This window comes from Zonotrichia albicollis, chromosome 5, assembly GCF_047830755.1.
Source record: "Zonotrichia albicollis isolate bZonAlb1 chromosome 5, bZonAlb1.hap1, whole genome shotgun sequence".
Taxonomy (NCBI): domain Eukaryota; kingdom Metazoa; phylum Chordata; class Aves; order Passeriformes; family Passerellidae; genus Zonotrichia; species Zonotrichia albicollis.
The window spans coordinates 31,346,804-31,363,727 of NC_133823.1; the positions used below are offsets into that span (position 1 = coordinate 31,346,804).

A 16,924-nucleotide genomic window follows, 5' to 3' on the forward strand; every position below is an offset into this window, starting at 1 on the left:
TTAGTTCTCTGATGCCATTCAAATTCTATGTTTCTTCTAAGGCCTTCAGGAGCTGAGGTTATCTTTCAGTTTCCTATAGGAAATGCATTTTTCTGTAAAAAAATTTAGATATGATTTCTTTTTTAAAATTTGCTAATATTCTGTGTATTTCTTCTCATGAGCATGTAATATCATGTGAATATCTTGTGAAATTTTAGTGCTTCAGTAAACAAGATTTATGGGATCAGTCCAGTTACAGCCAAACTCACCAGGGGCCCCTTCATTAACTGAAAGAGATTTTCCTCGAAGAACAAATAGGAAGTAGGAAAAATAAGAAAAATAGGAAATATAGGAGGAAGCAGGAGGAATAAGAGACTATTGCAAGTGCAATAGACCTTTGTATGGCAGTGTTACCAGATGAGAGTACCACATAATCTTAAAACTTGAGGTACGGGAAAAAACCCCCACATTTTATAATTTCTTTCATCGATTACCAAGTACCAGTTTTTTCTCAAAACCACAATAATTATCTGTTAGGTTATATATAGGTGTAACACTTCAATCCCTTAATATTGATAATGCTGGCATCACTTGCACTAGTAGTAAATTAAATATAAGTGAATATGGTAGAACAGCCACCTTTCAAATGGGTTTTTTTGAAACTCAGTCTTTTTTTTGGAACTTTGCAAGTTGGTTGATTCTTATAGTCTTAGCAAGTTAGAAACTTACTCCTATACAAAATGTATTTTTAGCTGTGCTCTTCTGCCCATAATAAAGTGATCCTTAGAAAAGACATTACTAATTCACCTCAATGGAAATTTGGCACATGTAACTCAGAGCCACACTGGACTGGTGGATAATCATAATTTCCATATTGCCCATAAAAAATGGAAACATGGGAAAAAACTGGATGTTAATTAAATGTCTTAAGTACTGAAATGACCACAGATGTGTGGGGAAAATGCACAATTCCTTCATTGATATTAGTGAGCTTTGGACCAGCTCACTTCTCGATTTTTACAGAGATAACAAGGCAGACTTTATTTCAAATTGGAATATGATGTCATGAATTTATTATTTAGGTTAATGAAAATTTGGAATTGGTATTGTCAAAAACTTACCAGTGCTCATGTACTGCATTAGTTGCATACAATTGCCACTAAAATCAACAATAGGTGGTTGTATCCCAAATCTTCCTGGCTTTCCTCACTCATTCCCAGACTCTGTCCCAGAAAAATTCCTGATCAAAAATTTAGGAAATTACAGTAAATGGCAATATGGTTTGTGACAGAGGAGTGGGTGGGAGAAAATTGTGCATGTAAATGCCTGGAGAATTGGAAAGTTGGAAAGAAGACAGAGAAATGTTGCCTGTAAGTGCCATATTTTGATATTTTGATGCCACAAATATGGCACAAAATCAAACAGTTCCTTCCTCCCAAATTTTCCTTTTACATAAGAAATATTAATGTGCTTAATGGAAGTTCCTTAGTCTGTGATGATTCCTGAGCTTCATGTTGGTCGTGGTGCACAAGTAGAGCAGAGAACAGGTGGCTACTTCTGGTTACTGGAAGCTTAGGTGCAAGAAAAACTCTCTGGAGAGCAAATGTAGACTTTTCTGGGCTTAGTTTAGACTTCTTTATTGATTTAACAGAATATGGATGTGCTGAATTGGATTTGAGGCTTTCTCCAACCCTTCTACTTGACTGTGATCCTGTTACCCTCCCCATCCTCTCCATCCCTAAGCTTGCCTCTCCCAATTCAGCTAGTTAGTTTAAAAAGAGTGTTTTTATAGGAATTATTTTTGAATGCTTGGATCTAGTTAATTCTTTTATTAAATAAGACTGAGCGATGTGAAATATTCCAGCAGTAAAATGACCCTGCTCAAGAGGGTTTTTAATTTTCTTGAGAAAGACACGCTCTCAATAAAGACAAGCATTGTAAATTATCTATCTTATGGACAAGGTCATATTTGGGCTGCTACTGCTTTCCTCTCTGGTGCAATTCCCGTTCTGATGGACTCTGCAAATAATATTATGTAAGGAGCACAAGGCTCACTACTCAAGCAGACATGCACACATGCCCACTCACATATTAGTCTGTGTTTCAATGTCATCCAGCAGAAAATTTAAATGGAAAGGGAAATTTTCAGTTGCTCTGGTTTCAGTAAGTTTCTCCATCAGTACAGCAAAGATTCGCTCATTGACCCAGAAAATCAAAAGAGGACACCTGAAGTCAGGAATTGTGCAAGAGAAACTGGACACATTGGCCACTGAAAAATTAGTTTCTTTTCGTCCTCTGTTCTGTTGACTACTTAAGAGCTGATCATTTTATATGTGTATTTGGATCTAATTTTTCAGATGTATCAAATTCCTTATGCACGGCAATTTTTTACCTTTATCCTGCAACATTAGGGAACAGTGACAAATGCAAAATTTTGCTCTGTCTGGATGATAAAAGGAGATTCCAAAAATCTTATCATATTGTTGAAATTTGAACTTTTTAATATTGCTAAAACAGTGAATATTTCTGACTTGTTTCGTTTCTGAGCCATTAATCTTCTTTAATTGAGTGTACATGACAAAAGAGGACTTGACTTGAGATGAGAGTAGAAGTTTAACAGAGCACTAGGAAGTTTAGAGGTGAGCATGTCTTTTTTAGGTTTTTTTTCCCAGTTAGACTGTTGTGTCCTTAGTAACATTTCAGTATATTTTTTTGTGCAGAAAACAAGTATAGTTAAAATCCATTCGATGATGTTCATTCATCTTTCTGCTGCTTGAACCCTAATCAGAGACCTTAACCTTAACTTTGAAAAAAATTAAATTCTTTTTATCTGCCTGATATTTGTGGTCAAGTTCAGGTAGGTAATTTTGAAAATTATGTTTTACAGATTGAAAGACATGACAACTGTGCGTATGACTACTTGGAAATCCGAGATGGAACAAATGAGAACAGTCCTTTGATTGGTCACTTTTGTGGGTATGACAAGCCAGAAGACATTAGATCTACCTCTAATACCCTGTGGATGAAGTTTGTTTCTGATGGAACTGTTAATAAAGCAGGGTTTGCAGCTAACTTTTTTAAAGGTAAGTGTTAAAATATATTTTGAGAGTAATTAGCAGCTTATCACTTCTTCTTGGACTAGAAAATTATGAAGAGAGATGAAAAATATTTCTCAATCTTTTTTTTTTGCTACTAGAATAAATAGAAGGATTCCTCCTGGGCATAAAATTGATTCAAAACAAAATAATAGATGTTTTTGAATCTCCTAGTAAAATGTCTCCAAAGACTGAAGGAACATACTCAGCACAACTTTCTACTGTCTTCAGGTTCAGTTAATCAACTTAGTTCTGAAACATAACCTAATTTTGAAAAATGGCACATTTTTTACATTGTGCTATCAAATATAAAGTTAAACAATGCAATTGCAAATGGCTTTTTTTTTTCCTGTTTAAGTTTTTTTTCCTTTTCTTTGTCTAAATCTTGTCAGTTTTTTTCTGATCTATTTTCTGGGTTGGTCTGCTTTATTACTCTCTGTAAGGAGGGAAAAAAAACCAAAAAAGAGATCAGAAATCATATTGAACAATAACCTCATAGTCTTCTGTGAAGCTTAGGTGCAAGAAATGGTGTTTTTTGGGGAGAGGAGAGTGTCATACAGCTGCACAAAATGGCTGAAGCATTTGATACATGGAAAGTTTGTAATTTGCACACGGTGCTGCCGGTGGCACAGTTAAAGCCACTGGCAGTGGTGTGGCCATGGTGTTACCTGAAATACAGGTCATGCCACGAGGAAAACCTTTTTGTTCTTTTGTAAAGAAACCATGGCTTTTCTAATCCCAACTGATAGTTTTCATTGTAGGCAATTATAATTTTGAAGGCAATAGGCATGAGAGTAGGAGCTCTTATTTTTTCCCTAAGAAATTACTTTTCCTGGTGTAAGAAAATAATATTCCAGCATCTTAGGAATATTTCAGTGATAAATCTCATGGGAATATTTCAGAGCTAGCAGAGAGAACACACAATTCCTTTCCCTCCCCCAGCCCTGATTCATCTTGTTCCTTTTAATATCAGTAGAATAAAAACCTAGGATTTGAGGATTCTGTTAATCTGTTTTTGAGTATGAATTCAGGATAATGTACAGATTGATTCTGAGGGAGATAAAGTGACCTTCAATTGACCCTACTGTGGATTTTCAATCTTTCCTTCAATACTTTGTACAATCTTTAGATTATAGCTGCCTGAATTACTGTATGCTGCACACAAAGTGCTTATAAATTAGTTCTGCAGCTGTTAGTAGACATTGTAAAAAAAAAAAAAAAAAACCAAAAAAAACAAACAGAACAACCCAACAAAGAAACCACACCCCACATCCCCACATAGGAAAAATTTTTATTTTCTCTATTGCAGGTCTCCTTAGCGTTTGAAAATCCTCTAGTCAGTAACCACAGTGGTTTACACAGTGCATCTTATAATGGCATGCATATAGCTTTCGGGGTTACTATTGATCCAGCAGTTACAGCTGAGGAAGGTAATTATTTAACACATTTTTGCATTCTTGCCTGTCTTGGCAGAGGAAGATGAATGTGCCAAACCTGACAATGGGGGCTGTGAGCAGCGCTGTGTGAATACCCTGGGCAGTTACCAGTGCGCCTGCGATCCTGGCTACGAACTTGGTCCTGACAAGAAGAGTTGTGAAGGTACAGTGTGCTGCTGTCTTATGGGCTCTTAAAGCTCTCAGAGTGCCATGGCCTGAATGAAATGCTACACATCTCTTGGTCTCTGTCTGAACAGCATGAGATCTGTGGAACCCAACCCAGAAAAGCAATGCTGTCCTTTTAGTAGTCATGCCAGAGCCAGAGCCATGTTTGTCCCGTGTCCATCAGCAATTTCATTTTGCAGATTTTACTGTTAGTCAATCAGGAATGGTGCAAAGCAGGGCTCCATACCACTTATTACACTATTCATACTCACTAAAGCAAAGTCTCTCAAGGAGACTATTACCAGCAGAGTATGTGCCACCTTCTCAGATTCAGTGTGTAACGACCCCTCGGGCACCTCTGACTGGGATGTGCCTGGGAATCTGGCAGGTCTAGAAGAGCAAGGTCCTATATTTTAGCTCAGAGGAATCCTCCCCACTCGTAGCCACACTGTGGACTTTTCTTAATTTTCAGGGTGAGCAAAGTGTGTTCAAACAAGCATTTGGAGAAAAAAGAAAGATAAGCGGAAGTCCTGTAAACATAGGATTGAACTGAGATAAGATTTTGCATTCTATTCATATTTCATATCAAAGGAAAGAACCATAAACTCTTGATCATTATGCACCAAGTGTTGTTTGATTTTTACTCATAGACACCAATAAATCAAAGGATAGCACAAATTTATTCTTAGCTCATCTGTTTGACTAGTGATGAAAGTTGGGGTGCTTGGAGTCCTGGTTTTCTTCTGATGTAATTCACTGGTCTCTCTTTTTTCTAATTTCCTGTCTTTAATTTATTATTTTTCACAGTTTGGGGTAATTTTGCCTGGTTTCTTTGCAATTCTTTCTTGTTATTTTGCTTTTGGATCTGCAGTGTTGGTTTTGGTTTTTTGTTTGTTGTATGTTTGTGTGAGCTGGTGGAAGTTGTAGATTAAAGGCATGTTAGATTGTGGCTCTCATCAAGCTGGCACAGGGTGTTTTTGGTTGTTTTTCCTCCCTCACCGACCTTTAGTGAAGAGAACATTGGAAAAGCAAGTTATTTGGATGCCTGCACATTAGATAGACAATAAGGAAATGAGTTCAATCAAAGGGAGGGCTATGAAGACAAAGGTTTGATCTCTGGGCTTTTGATTGTCAGCCCAAATTTACATAAGGAATTGAGTTTAGTCTGCTTGCTGATTCAAGTCAGAATATTAGAGAAGTCTTTCAGAAGGCCCTTCTCTCTGCCTCTGGAAAACAGAAGAGAGGTACATTCCTGGCGCCCAAACAGTAAAACAACTCTGTCATAAGAAGTTACTCTAAGCATTGCACTGCAGTTTAGAGAAAAAACCATGAGCTATCCCTGAAAGTGTGTATGTGTTTGTTCCAGCTGAGGTGGCACTCACTGTGTGTAGATAGTACTTGGAACTGCTGAATCAAAATTACTGTGTAGTCACTGTGAGCATTAGCTCCTTGTTATCGTTTGGGCCGTTTGTGTGAGCTAGCTCTATTAATTCACGTGTGGGTAGAAGCCTCTAGTCAGAAACTTTGCCTTATACTTCACTGCAGTGTTGACATGCACAGAAATTTGTTTTATGATCTTCTAATCCAAGTCTCCCCCAATGGCAGCATATCAGAAAGGGTTAAGATTTTCTTTTTTCACTATTTCCACATTTTCCACCCTTGCCTCAAGGATCAGTAGAACAATGTTCAGAAGCAGAAATTGAAATCTGGCAGTAGTTTCTCTGACCCAGATTGGATCATTTGAAGGGAAAGCTTGTGTCATCTGGGTGCAGTCCTTAAAACTATGTCTTTTTTGATACATTGAGTTGTGACCCGAGGTCTTAGTTCAGCCATTCCATCCGATTACTTTTACATGTTTATCAAGAAGTGTGCTGCATGGAAAACTAGGGACCAGGAGAAACACTGGTGTGTGTCTGAGTTGACAAAATGAGCCTTGACATAGTAACTGGTGAATTCTCCCAGCTGTGTTAGATGGAGTAGATGCAGTATGTGAGATCATCAGCTAGACTGCTATAGCCAGTTTTTAAAGCTTTCAGTGTTAGCGGAGAACAGTTGAGCAGAGCTCTTTGGAAGGAGATTTGTGGATGATTTCCAGTGCTGTCACAGTGCTGTAATGGTTATCAATGTAGCAGAGTGTGATTGAGAGCTTCTCTAAATCCCCTTACTTTCCTTTAAAAAAAAAAAAAGCACAGATGGAAAAGATTAATGAGTTTATCCTTTGCTAGTTGAACTGCATTCAAGAACGTTGTATCGTATTTTTCTGTTTTATGGAGGTGATTATTTGGCATATACTTGGAAATAAGAGGCATTTTCTCTTTTAATTGAACATCCATGATTCAGCAAAAGTAATTGTGACTAAAGTGTATGTGACTGCTCTTCCAAAGAAGTGACCCTAGCTAGTGGGTTATGGGAGGCATATACAGCCATATGAACTGAGACAGGTAGGGCTGATTCTGCATCAGGAATGAAGGAGAGAAGCACACCCTAAGTATCTCTCTGTCAGAAGAGGGGTGGTCAAGGTCTTGGGGAGGGCGGTGAGGTCAGAGGACTTGCATGGGAAAGGCTGTGAGAGAATAACCAGAGTCTCTGGAGGGAGGGGAAAAGAATGAATATGATAACGCCTTGTGTAGTCCTGAAACTTATCTCTGCCCACAAACCTGCAAGCTGTTCACGATAGGGGCTGTCTCTTTCTCTTTGTTTGCACCAAGCATGATAAAGCAAGATTCTGATTAGTCTGTCTGGGCATTGCAGCACATAAGTAATGAGAGGACTGACTCTTCTTAGCATGTTTCTGTTTATAGTAAAACACACTGTCAGTCAAGAAATGATGTTCTCTTTTAATTTTACAGCTGCTTGTGGAGGACTCCTGACAAAGCTAAATGGGACTATAACCACACCAGGGTGGCCAAAAGAGTATCCTCCAAACAAAAACTGTGTGTGGCAGGTGGTTGCCCCAACACAATACCGAATTTCAATGAAGTTTGAGTTTTTTGAGTTAGAAGGGAATGAAGTAAGTAACCAAGAGCTGCACGATCTGTTACACTCTAAGTGGTTTCACAAACATTCAGAAATAGATATTATCTTATAGAACCCTTGCTGACCTTTCATATGCTGACAATAAGCATGGATATTCTTGTTTTAATTTTGGGACTGTTTCTGGATTCTTTCAAAACAAACATGGAAAGAATAGCTCTCTTTTACATATCATCTAAATGTATATGTATTACAAGAAATTTTAAAAAAATGTTCTCTGCTGAGTCTCAGCTGACTTTTTTATCAACAAAATAAAACAGAGCAAATGGGGCTGAAGCATATTGGAAAGAATTCAAGAGAAGAAAATCTGGAGAAACCAAATCATCTTTACAGACTGACTACAAAGAATACACATAAGCTGTGGTTAGTGATGGAGTGAGGGAGCATTTAAATCACTTACAAGTATCTCACAGGGGGAATAGTTTGAAGTGAGGAGTACCAGAAATAAGTCACGATAGAACAGCAGCAGTTTTTGAGCTGGGCAACCCCCAGAGGCATGGGGGCTCTTCTGCCCAGGTGGGAGGAGGGACAGGGCAGAGCCCTCCATGTGCTGAAGGACACTCCTTACAGCTTTAAACAAAGGGGTGGGGGCTGCAGTGCTTTTGGGATGAGAAGCAGTAAAATGTGGGTTTCAACATCCTTTTCACTTTTTGTTCTGCTTCATAGGCAATTCTCTGTCATATCATTGAATTCCCTCACCACGCTCCAGCCATAACATGCTGTAACCACTGAGTTTAAATGCACATTTTTTACAGGCATTAAAAACACAAATCCCAGGATGTTATTTCTGACATTTCTATTTATTTCTAAATAAATTTGTAGTGATGTATTTAGTATAAAGATGGCCTACTTTTTAGGCAGAGGTATTTGAAGGTACAAAAGTGGGAGTTTGATTTATAACTAAGAACCAAACCAGCCATGACTTCTCTAAAATACCTCAGTATTATTTTCAGAGGCAACAATGTCAGATTTTTTTCCTCCATAAGTTTTTGAAGTGGGTTCTCAAGTCCATGAAATTCCGATTTTCAGTGATGTATACTTTGCACTTATGTCCTGTAATCATTATGACTAGAAGTGCAAGAGATGTAAAAAAGCTTAAAAGTCCCAAAGAATTGAAATTTAATTACCATTTGAACAAGTCATAAAAACCTTTTTCCTGCACTTTCTTGGTACATGGGCAAGATTTGCAAGGAAAACACCTGTAATGAAGTGAAATCACTTCTCTAAGCTCATGAAAGACATTCAACATAAACAGACAGAAAAATTCTGAATGTGTTTCAGCAATCAGAACTAGCATTTGATCATCTCATGTGCTACTAAATCTTGGCTTCATACTGTTAAATAGTAGCATTAAGGACAGTTGCCTGTGAAAATGAGAAGAAACATAATATCTGGAAAATTCTAAGATATTGCCTGAATGCAGACATGAAATCTCTGTGTGCAGACATGAAATTTATCAAGCAGTCTATTTTTTTTATTTGTTATTGGAGGATTTATTTGTAGATTTATTTTATTTGTTGTAGGTCCTCCATTTATGACCAAATTTAGTATGTCTTTTACACTATTATAATTTTAATATTTTACATTGACATTGTGCAGTTTAACTTCTATTTTTTTTTTCAGGGCAGTGTAGTATAGAGGAAGTTAGATCTATTTGAAATTCCATTTGATTTCTGATCTAAAGCTAGGCAACCATAAAAACTCACCACCATTACATTGCTGGAATTGGTGGGATTTATCAACGTAGTGAGCTATATTTGAAAATCACATGCACTATCAGAAATATGTCTTCCAATTAGTATAGATTAACATGTGGCAGTAACTCAAGAATCTTTGTGTTCTTTATACTGTACAGAAGGAGTTTTGACTGAATTAATCACTTGTAAACTCTGCCACATGTGAAAATTCTTCCGGTAACAATAGAAGTTTAATCTACATCTTCAGTGTATTATATTAAAACCAATTGGAAATTATGACAATTTTTCATAGAGACAGAGAACAACAAAGGCCAAAACATCCTTTTCTATTGTTCTCTTCCAGCTCCCCTGACACTTTTTTTTGACTAGACATTGCAATTTTTCAAATACAACTTGGATTTAATGGACCAATATAAGCTCTGTATGAATTCTCCTGGACAATATTCTCTCTTAAGCTATTAATTGCAGACAACTGGTACATTTTTGATTAAATGATTGATAGTTGAGCCTAAGAAGCTTAGAAGTTTTTGGCTGGATGGCTTTAAGTTGACCCAGGGATTATGTATTGAAAGTATTATCATTAGAACTAGACCTTGCATAAGGCTTTTTTTTTATTACATTATATTACTTTATTTCTGATCTTTTAATAAAAATGGCATGCATCATGTTCCAAATTGTAGCTATGCTACTGTTGGTGAAAGTTGCATGGATTTAATAGTGGAAAGTTCTATATTTGGAAATAAATGAATATATCTTAAATATGTAATGATGAAAACTTACCTTGTAAGTTTCTAGGTGAAAATTAATATTTAAAAACATCTTCAAAATGCAAATAGTATAAGATTTGTAGATTTGGGGTATGTGGTTTATAGCACACAGAGAGGTGTAATTTTTAGCATCAACATTTCTAGATTTTAGTTTGCTGTCAATGGAATATTTGCTTTTGAAATGAAGTGGAAATGCTTTAAGTATCTTGAAATTTAGATATTAAACATGGGTCAACATCTATAAAAATATAATTTGGAACACAATTCATAGTAGAGCTATGTGTTAGTGACCTTAAAACATTCTTACCTATAATTAGCAAATGTAACAATTTAAAATGCTTTCAGAATCAGGAGAAAGTGAAGAAGGATATTGGTCATTTATTATTCAGCAGTAATATACATACCCATCAGAATTCTGGCATTCATGAACAGCTTCATGCTTTTATTTTGATTAGCCAAATATTTTTTCTTTCATTCTTTTCTCAGGTTTGCAAGTATGATTACGTGGAGGTTCGCAGTGGCCTTTCTTCTGATTCCAAGCTGCACGGTAAATTCTGCGGTTCAGAAGTGCCTGAAGTTATCACCTCTCAGTACAACAACATGCGCATCGAGTTTCGCTCTGACAACACTGTCTCAAAAAAAGGCTTCAAGGCACACTTCTTCTCAGGTATGGAGCAGTACCCTCATATACCTGTCAGTGCCTCTGGGTGTCCACTGACTGGGTGGAGTGACCACAATTTTGGTATGAAAATGAGTGACTTCTTTGCTTATGGTTTTCCTGGTAGCTTTGAATTAGTATTATTTACATAAACATACACCACTCTCCTGTCTTAAAATATCATTCTGAATTGTAACGTCTGTAGAAAATATATTGAACATATCTATATGTACTTAAGTAACAGCAGAAGCAAGAAAACTTTGTGAGATACAGAGGACAAAAGAAAATTTACTGTATTTCTATGTTTTATGAGATTTCTTTTATCCCAAGTTTTGTTGCTGTTTTTTTCAAATCCCAGTTGTAAAGTGATACGAATTGCACACTGTGTACTCTTGTATTTTTTCTACTCAAGTCTCTTAATATATTCCATTTGTTGGGAAATTACCACTTTGTGGTACAACATTTGTTTAACATTATGGCTACATCTGTGCCAAACTTTGCACTTCTTAATGTTTTGCAGAGGAACAGGGTTTAAGATCTTGATCTTGCAAAAAAAACCCGTGTCGTTTTATTTATGAGTGTAATTTTACTGAGGGAGATCAGAGCGGTGGAAGTTTATATCGTATGAGGACTTACACTGTTGAATAAAGTTACACATAAGTGAAGCTTAAGATGTGAGGAAATATTTGCTCAACAGTGGCCTCTGCAATTACCCATTGAGTGTGGAATATAGAAATCTGGCTCTGGCAGGAGACCACTCGGTGTTTGTAGCAACAGTTTGCTTTGTGTTTTTCCTGCCTGTTTACACACACACATAGGGATAGGTAACTTACCTTGTGTAAAACAACAAAAAACAACAGAAAACACCAGTTCCATCTGCCCACCTCCCTAAACCAGATGTCAAACAGAAGAATCTGGGAATTGAATTGTACTCCATATTTTTTTTATAGCAGTGAAAATTCTGAACCTGGAGAATCCTGATTATTCTTTACTTAGCATGTAGTAAAATATACTACCATTATTAGCATTTACTTGCTAAAATATTTTATCAAAACGGAAATGAAATGGTTTTTCATTGATGACTGCTGAGAATGACTAATGAGAATCTGTAGAATGTGTAAGGAATATGGTTTGAAAAATGAAAAAATATCTACCAAGGCAAAAAGTTTAGATTTTCAGTGTTTTCTTATTATGACTATTTTGATGCTTTTATTAAGCAACTATGAAATATGGAAAGAGGAGTTTTGTCTCATACAAAGACATAAAAAAGATTTGATCTCTTTTAAGTATATCTCTTTCCTAGTAACCACATTTCTCTGGTCATAATGTTCCAAAGATACATCTTTACTTTTAGTAACACTATCTACTTTTAAATTTATGATTTACATAAGCAAGAAGCATTCAAGGTTTACTCATTATTTGTAGTAAATACATATGTGCACACAACAGAGCTTCCTCCTAGAAGCACGCAGCTAGTCATTTTCTGTTGGTCTAGTTGTGCCAGCAGGAATTGTCACATTGTCTTTTTACAGGAATATATATTGACATGTTCAAGTTCTAAAGACTGCAAAAGAAGTTTGTTGAATCTTTTTAGGATCTTACAGATACTTCAGATAAGACTAGCAATGATAGTGCAGTAATTTATATAAGCTCCATGGTTCAGAAGTTGTGTTTCCTGGACATCCTGGTCATTTATACATCTATAGTCAGTTAAATTTTGGTTTTCATTAAAGTAGTAGTTTATCTTCACATATGAATTTATTTCTTTTGCTCAAGTGACTTTCTTTAAATGAGTGGGTTCCACCAATGCGATATCTTGGGGAAAGACTAGACTGAGGGTCATGGATTACAAAGCATCAGGTTGTAATTATTCTGAACTAATTTTCCCTTGTATATTTCAGTTCTGACAGAACTGTTCTTATCATTCCCTCACAAGGTAATTTCAAAAAGAAATTTTTAAGTGATGTCATTGATCACAGAATAATTCTTTAGTCAGGGATAAGTTTGAACTAATGTATTTTTCAATAAATAGAAATGTGTTATGTGTCCTAGATATTATATATATCTAATCCCATTAAAAAAATAGTTTGTTATAAAAAGCCTTTGAATCTCTAAGTATGTCAATTTACTGAGTGCTTCATAACACATTCCTGCCAACATTTCATATGATTTCAAATATCTGAATATAATATGAATATTTTATTTTTATTTTTATTTTTTCTGAACTGTCTTCCATTTGTTCAAATTTCTAGCAGATTCCATTCTTCTATGTCATCTGACTTTCATTGTTTGACTAGGCTTTCTGATTAAAACAGAAATTTTGTAATGCTTGAGAAAAATGAAACTTCTGAACTTAAAGTATCTAAAAAGAAGATGCCATCTCCAAATAATTAACCAGACATCTTAGGTCTGTCAGAAAACACTGTTACTTTCTTGTCCCTGAATTACTTTATATGGGCATAATATGCTATTCATCTGCCAATAAAGAACAGACTTGAGACTTCAAGTATTTTGACTTTTGGGAGTTGATGGCAGAATTTTTCAGCTGATGAAGTGCTGTTTTTTGCCTGTTTATATGTATATTAAACTTCAGACTACAACAATTTTTGAATGATATCTGGGTAGAAATACTTTGACACTTGATTGCAGACATTTACCATTTTTATTAATTGAATCACAATAGATGTGAAGCACTTAGTTATAAAGACATAAATAATGACAAAAAATGTAATGAGTAAAACACTGCATCTTGCACTCTTTTCACCAGTAAAGGCCATATGCAATGCTTAGCAATATAGAAAGGTGGATAAGTTAAATTAATGTGAAGATTAGGAACTGAAAAATGTTCCCTAAGCACAGCCAAAGAACTACTCTTTTCTTCCGCAACTCTTGGTGGTGAATTCTGCACCACAGCTAGAGATGAGGAAGCATGGCCCAGCTCCAGCTCAGACGACAGAAAGCAGTTTTTGGGTGGTTGAAACCTGCTGTGATAAACTGTGAAAGCAAACAGTGACATAGGGCAACAGATGACCTGCATTAGGAAGGTATTTATGTTGATACAAGACAACATGTAATTATATTTTTGGCTGTAAAATAGTGCTAACAGCCAGACAGGTGCTACTGGAAAGTGAGAATTTTTTTTTTCATCATTCTGGAAAATTTACATTTGATGGGACAGTTCTGAAGAAAGCTCAGTTAGGAGTCTCTGCAGGATACTAGCTGAACTATGGAGACTCTAATGTATATTTATAATCAAGTTTCTCAGATAAAGAGAGGAAACTGGGGGTCACTATATATTATTTAAAAGAAAAACTTTTAATAAAATTTCTTGGAATTGGATATTAGACTTCTAAATGAAAAACTTCCAATAATAAGTTTTTTATTCTTTTCCCTCTGTCTTTCTTATGTCCTCCTCTGTCTCCCGCTTTTGTTATAAGACCAAGGCCTTGGAGTAAGTCCTTGCAGGCAGGACTCAGCACACCCTACTGGGCCTGTAAGACTAGAGAAGTGTTAAATAATTTCAAAAATATAACAATTATATATATATATATATATATATATGTATGTATATATATATGTATATATATTTAAATACCCTTTTTTTCTGTGATCTTTCTGAAAAGATGACCTGAGGATTAGTTGTAGTTTGTCATTAAACTGCTTCCATTTATCATAGGTTTCAGAGTTACTTTAGTGTTTTAAGTAAACATGAGTGATTCTCTGCATAACATTCAAAATTACATGGGTTTTTATATAATGTAAAAATGAGGTTTATCTTCTTGGTGGTGATTCATTGAGCAGTTAAAAAGAGAAAGCTAGACTGTTTCTAGCCTTGAACAAAAAGTCATCTCTGGTTCCATCCTGGTACATTTTTTTCCACAGACAAGAAAGCTGCCTGCAAAGAGAAAATTTTTATTTTTGAATCTTGCAAGGACTTGGTGCAGGTCCCTTCAGGCCGAGTACATATTATTCACAGACTGGTGGCCTCTGAGGGTCTCAGAGGTACGACCATTTGTCCTCAGAATCATTCAATCTATTATTTTCTTGAGAATGGATCTTTCCTTCTGCTGTGTACTGAAAAAAGAAAATAAAAGAAAGTATCCATTTAAAATTGGGGGTACTCATTTCCATCTGTCAGCATAACAAATGGCTTTGTTTTTACATGGCAAAACATTTGTTCTCCTAACTAATACAGACTAATTGTTGGGGGTTTTTTTCACAAATTTTTAAACTGGGCAATCAATTTGACAGAAAGTGTGTTCTCAGTTATGAAGTGTGAGGAAGGCTTGTTCAACAGTTGCATCCTTGATTAACTATGTACAAGTAATTATTGTAGCTCAAATGTGTTCCAAAACTTCTTTGTACCTTCTGTCCATTATTTTATTTCTGAGGACATCCAACGTGGGACTATTTGCTTATGCACTTATCTCTCAAGAGATTATTTTGCAGAATATAAGCATATCTAATGTTAAAATACTTTTCAATGTTTTCATAGAGTTTGGTGGATGATGAAAATGGTCAGGGCTTTTATTTATTTAGAATTTGTGTACCTACTCTGTACTTGAAAGCCTAACTTGAATGCATTTTGATCTTGCCTTCCTTTCCTTTTGTTATTCTGGTGGAAAATTTCAAACTAATGCTTAGGAGGGAAATATTGAAGAATTTTGTTCATAATAGTTCTAATTTCTCAGTTGATTGCTACTGTTCTTCACTTGCGATGTGAAGTGTGTAGTGCTTGCTTTTGCAAAATTATGACTTTGATTTGACATTGCATAGAATTGCCCCCTCAGTTAGGGACTTGCTTTGCAAGGTGCATAAGCAGTGTATTGTGGAGCTCCTGTGCTTCCTTTCATCATCAAAATGACAAGTAGTATCTAACAAACACACTACAACAAGGTATCTATGTTTTCAGCTCTTTCTTAACCTTCAGATATGGTCACATTTGCAGAAAGCTTCCAAAAACTTTCAGTGCAAACAGATTTGAGAATTACAGTACAAAATGCAGTGGATGCTTGGGTTTGACTTGCAGAATTTACCTATAAATGCACATTATCATCTTGTATTATAAGTGGAAGCTGATTTTTATGGAAAGACCTGCAAGTCAACAGGTCAAGTGCTGAAAAACATTTTGGCAGAGGAAGATGACGTGTATGCAATTACAATGCAAACTTCCTTTGTTGTGTTACTGAGTATGAGCATCAGAAAAGGCATGGAAAAAAATGCATGAGTAAGACAATGAAAAGAGACTTAAATCATCCATGGTGGCTTCTAATCTATAGAAATTCTTGCCATACCTGGTAAAGTGTGAAATATCACATTGCCTTGTTTGGACATAATGTTAACTGTGGCTTTCCAAGGTAAATAAGACTGTAGGGGTTAAATGGTCTGCATTCCAACCCACAACAACCAGACCTCTGGGATGACCAAAATTCCTTTGCTCTGTTTCCTCCTCTCTTTTGCATGTTGAAATGGCACATTTAGTAAAATACAGAGGAGGTTTAATATGTCTGTGTTTATATACATATATATATATATATATATCTCTAAGAATGTATACATATGTGTGTGGGTGTACATGTATAGTTATATAGATGTGCACACATATATGCATGTATGTGTATACACATGTCAGGAGCAGTCTGCCTCTTTTAAAGGGACCAGCCTCACCTAAAGCAAGAGCAGCTGAATGACATAGAAGCATGGCAGCAGAGGCCTCTTGCTACTATGACAGCCTGTTAATCTAGTTTGGCTTTTTTCCATGCAATGAATTTGTAGCTGTTTAATGCAGGTCATATTTCCTCCACTACTCTCTGCTTTATTTCTAACACACTAAAAGCTCTTTTGAAGGATTATATGTTAATAAAGAGAACTGCATGCTACATTGTAGCTCTTGAACTAACTAATGCCAAATTCTTTTTCTTTTTGTGATGGTCTATAATGTCCAGCTTCATTAAAAGTAAAGCACACTGTCACTCTGCTGGGGGAAAAAGCCCAACTTATTAGAAAAGCCTATGTGAAATCTTTCTCTTCTTACATGTTTAATGTGTAGAAGTTGAAGTGTTTTTGATCTATGTTTTCCTTTCAAGATAACACT

General features: G+C 35.9%; 1 protein-coding gene across 2 annotated transcripts in view; it reads left to right on the forward strand.

Moving 5' to 3' along the window:
- Nucleotides 1-16,924, forward strand: part of TLL1 (tolloid like 1) — a 125,342-nt gene that overhangs the window by 93,195 nt on the left and 15,223 nt on the right. For both annotated transcript variants that reach the window (XM_005486293.4, XM_074541210.1), the window contains exons 13-16: nucleotides 2,867-3,062; nucleotides 4,548-4,673; nucleotides 7,525-7,685; nucleotides 10,659-10,839. In XM_005486293.4, the coding sequence (XP_005486350.3) occupies nucleotides 2,867-3,062; nucleotides 4,548-4,673; nucleotides 7,525-7,685; nucleotides 10,659-10,839 (664 nt within the window). The remainder of the gene's footprint in view (nucleotides 1-2,866; nucleotides 3,063-4,547; nucleotides 4,674-7,524; nucleotides 7,686-10,658; nucleotides 10,840-16,924) is intronic.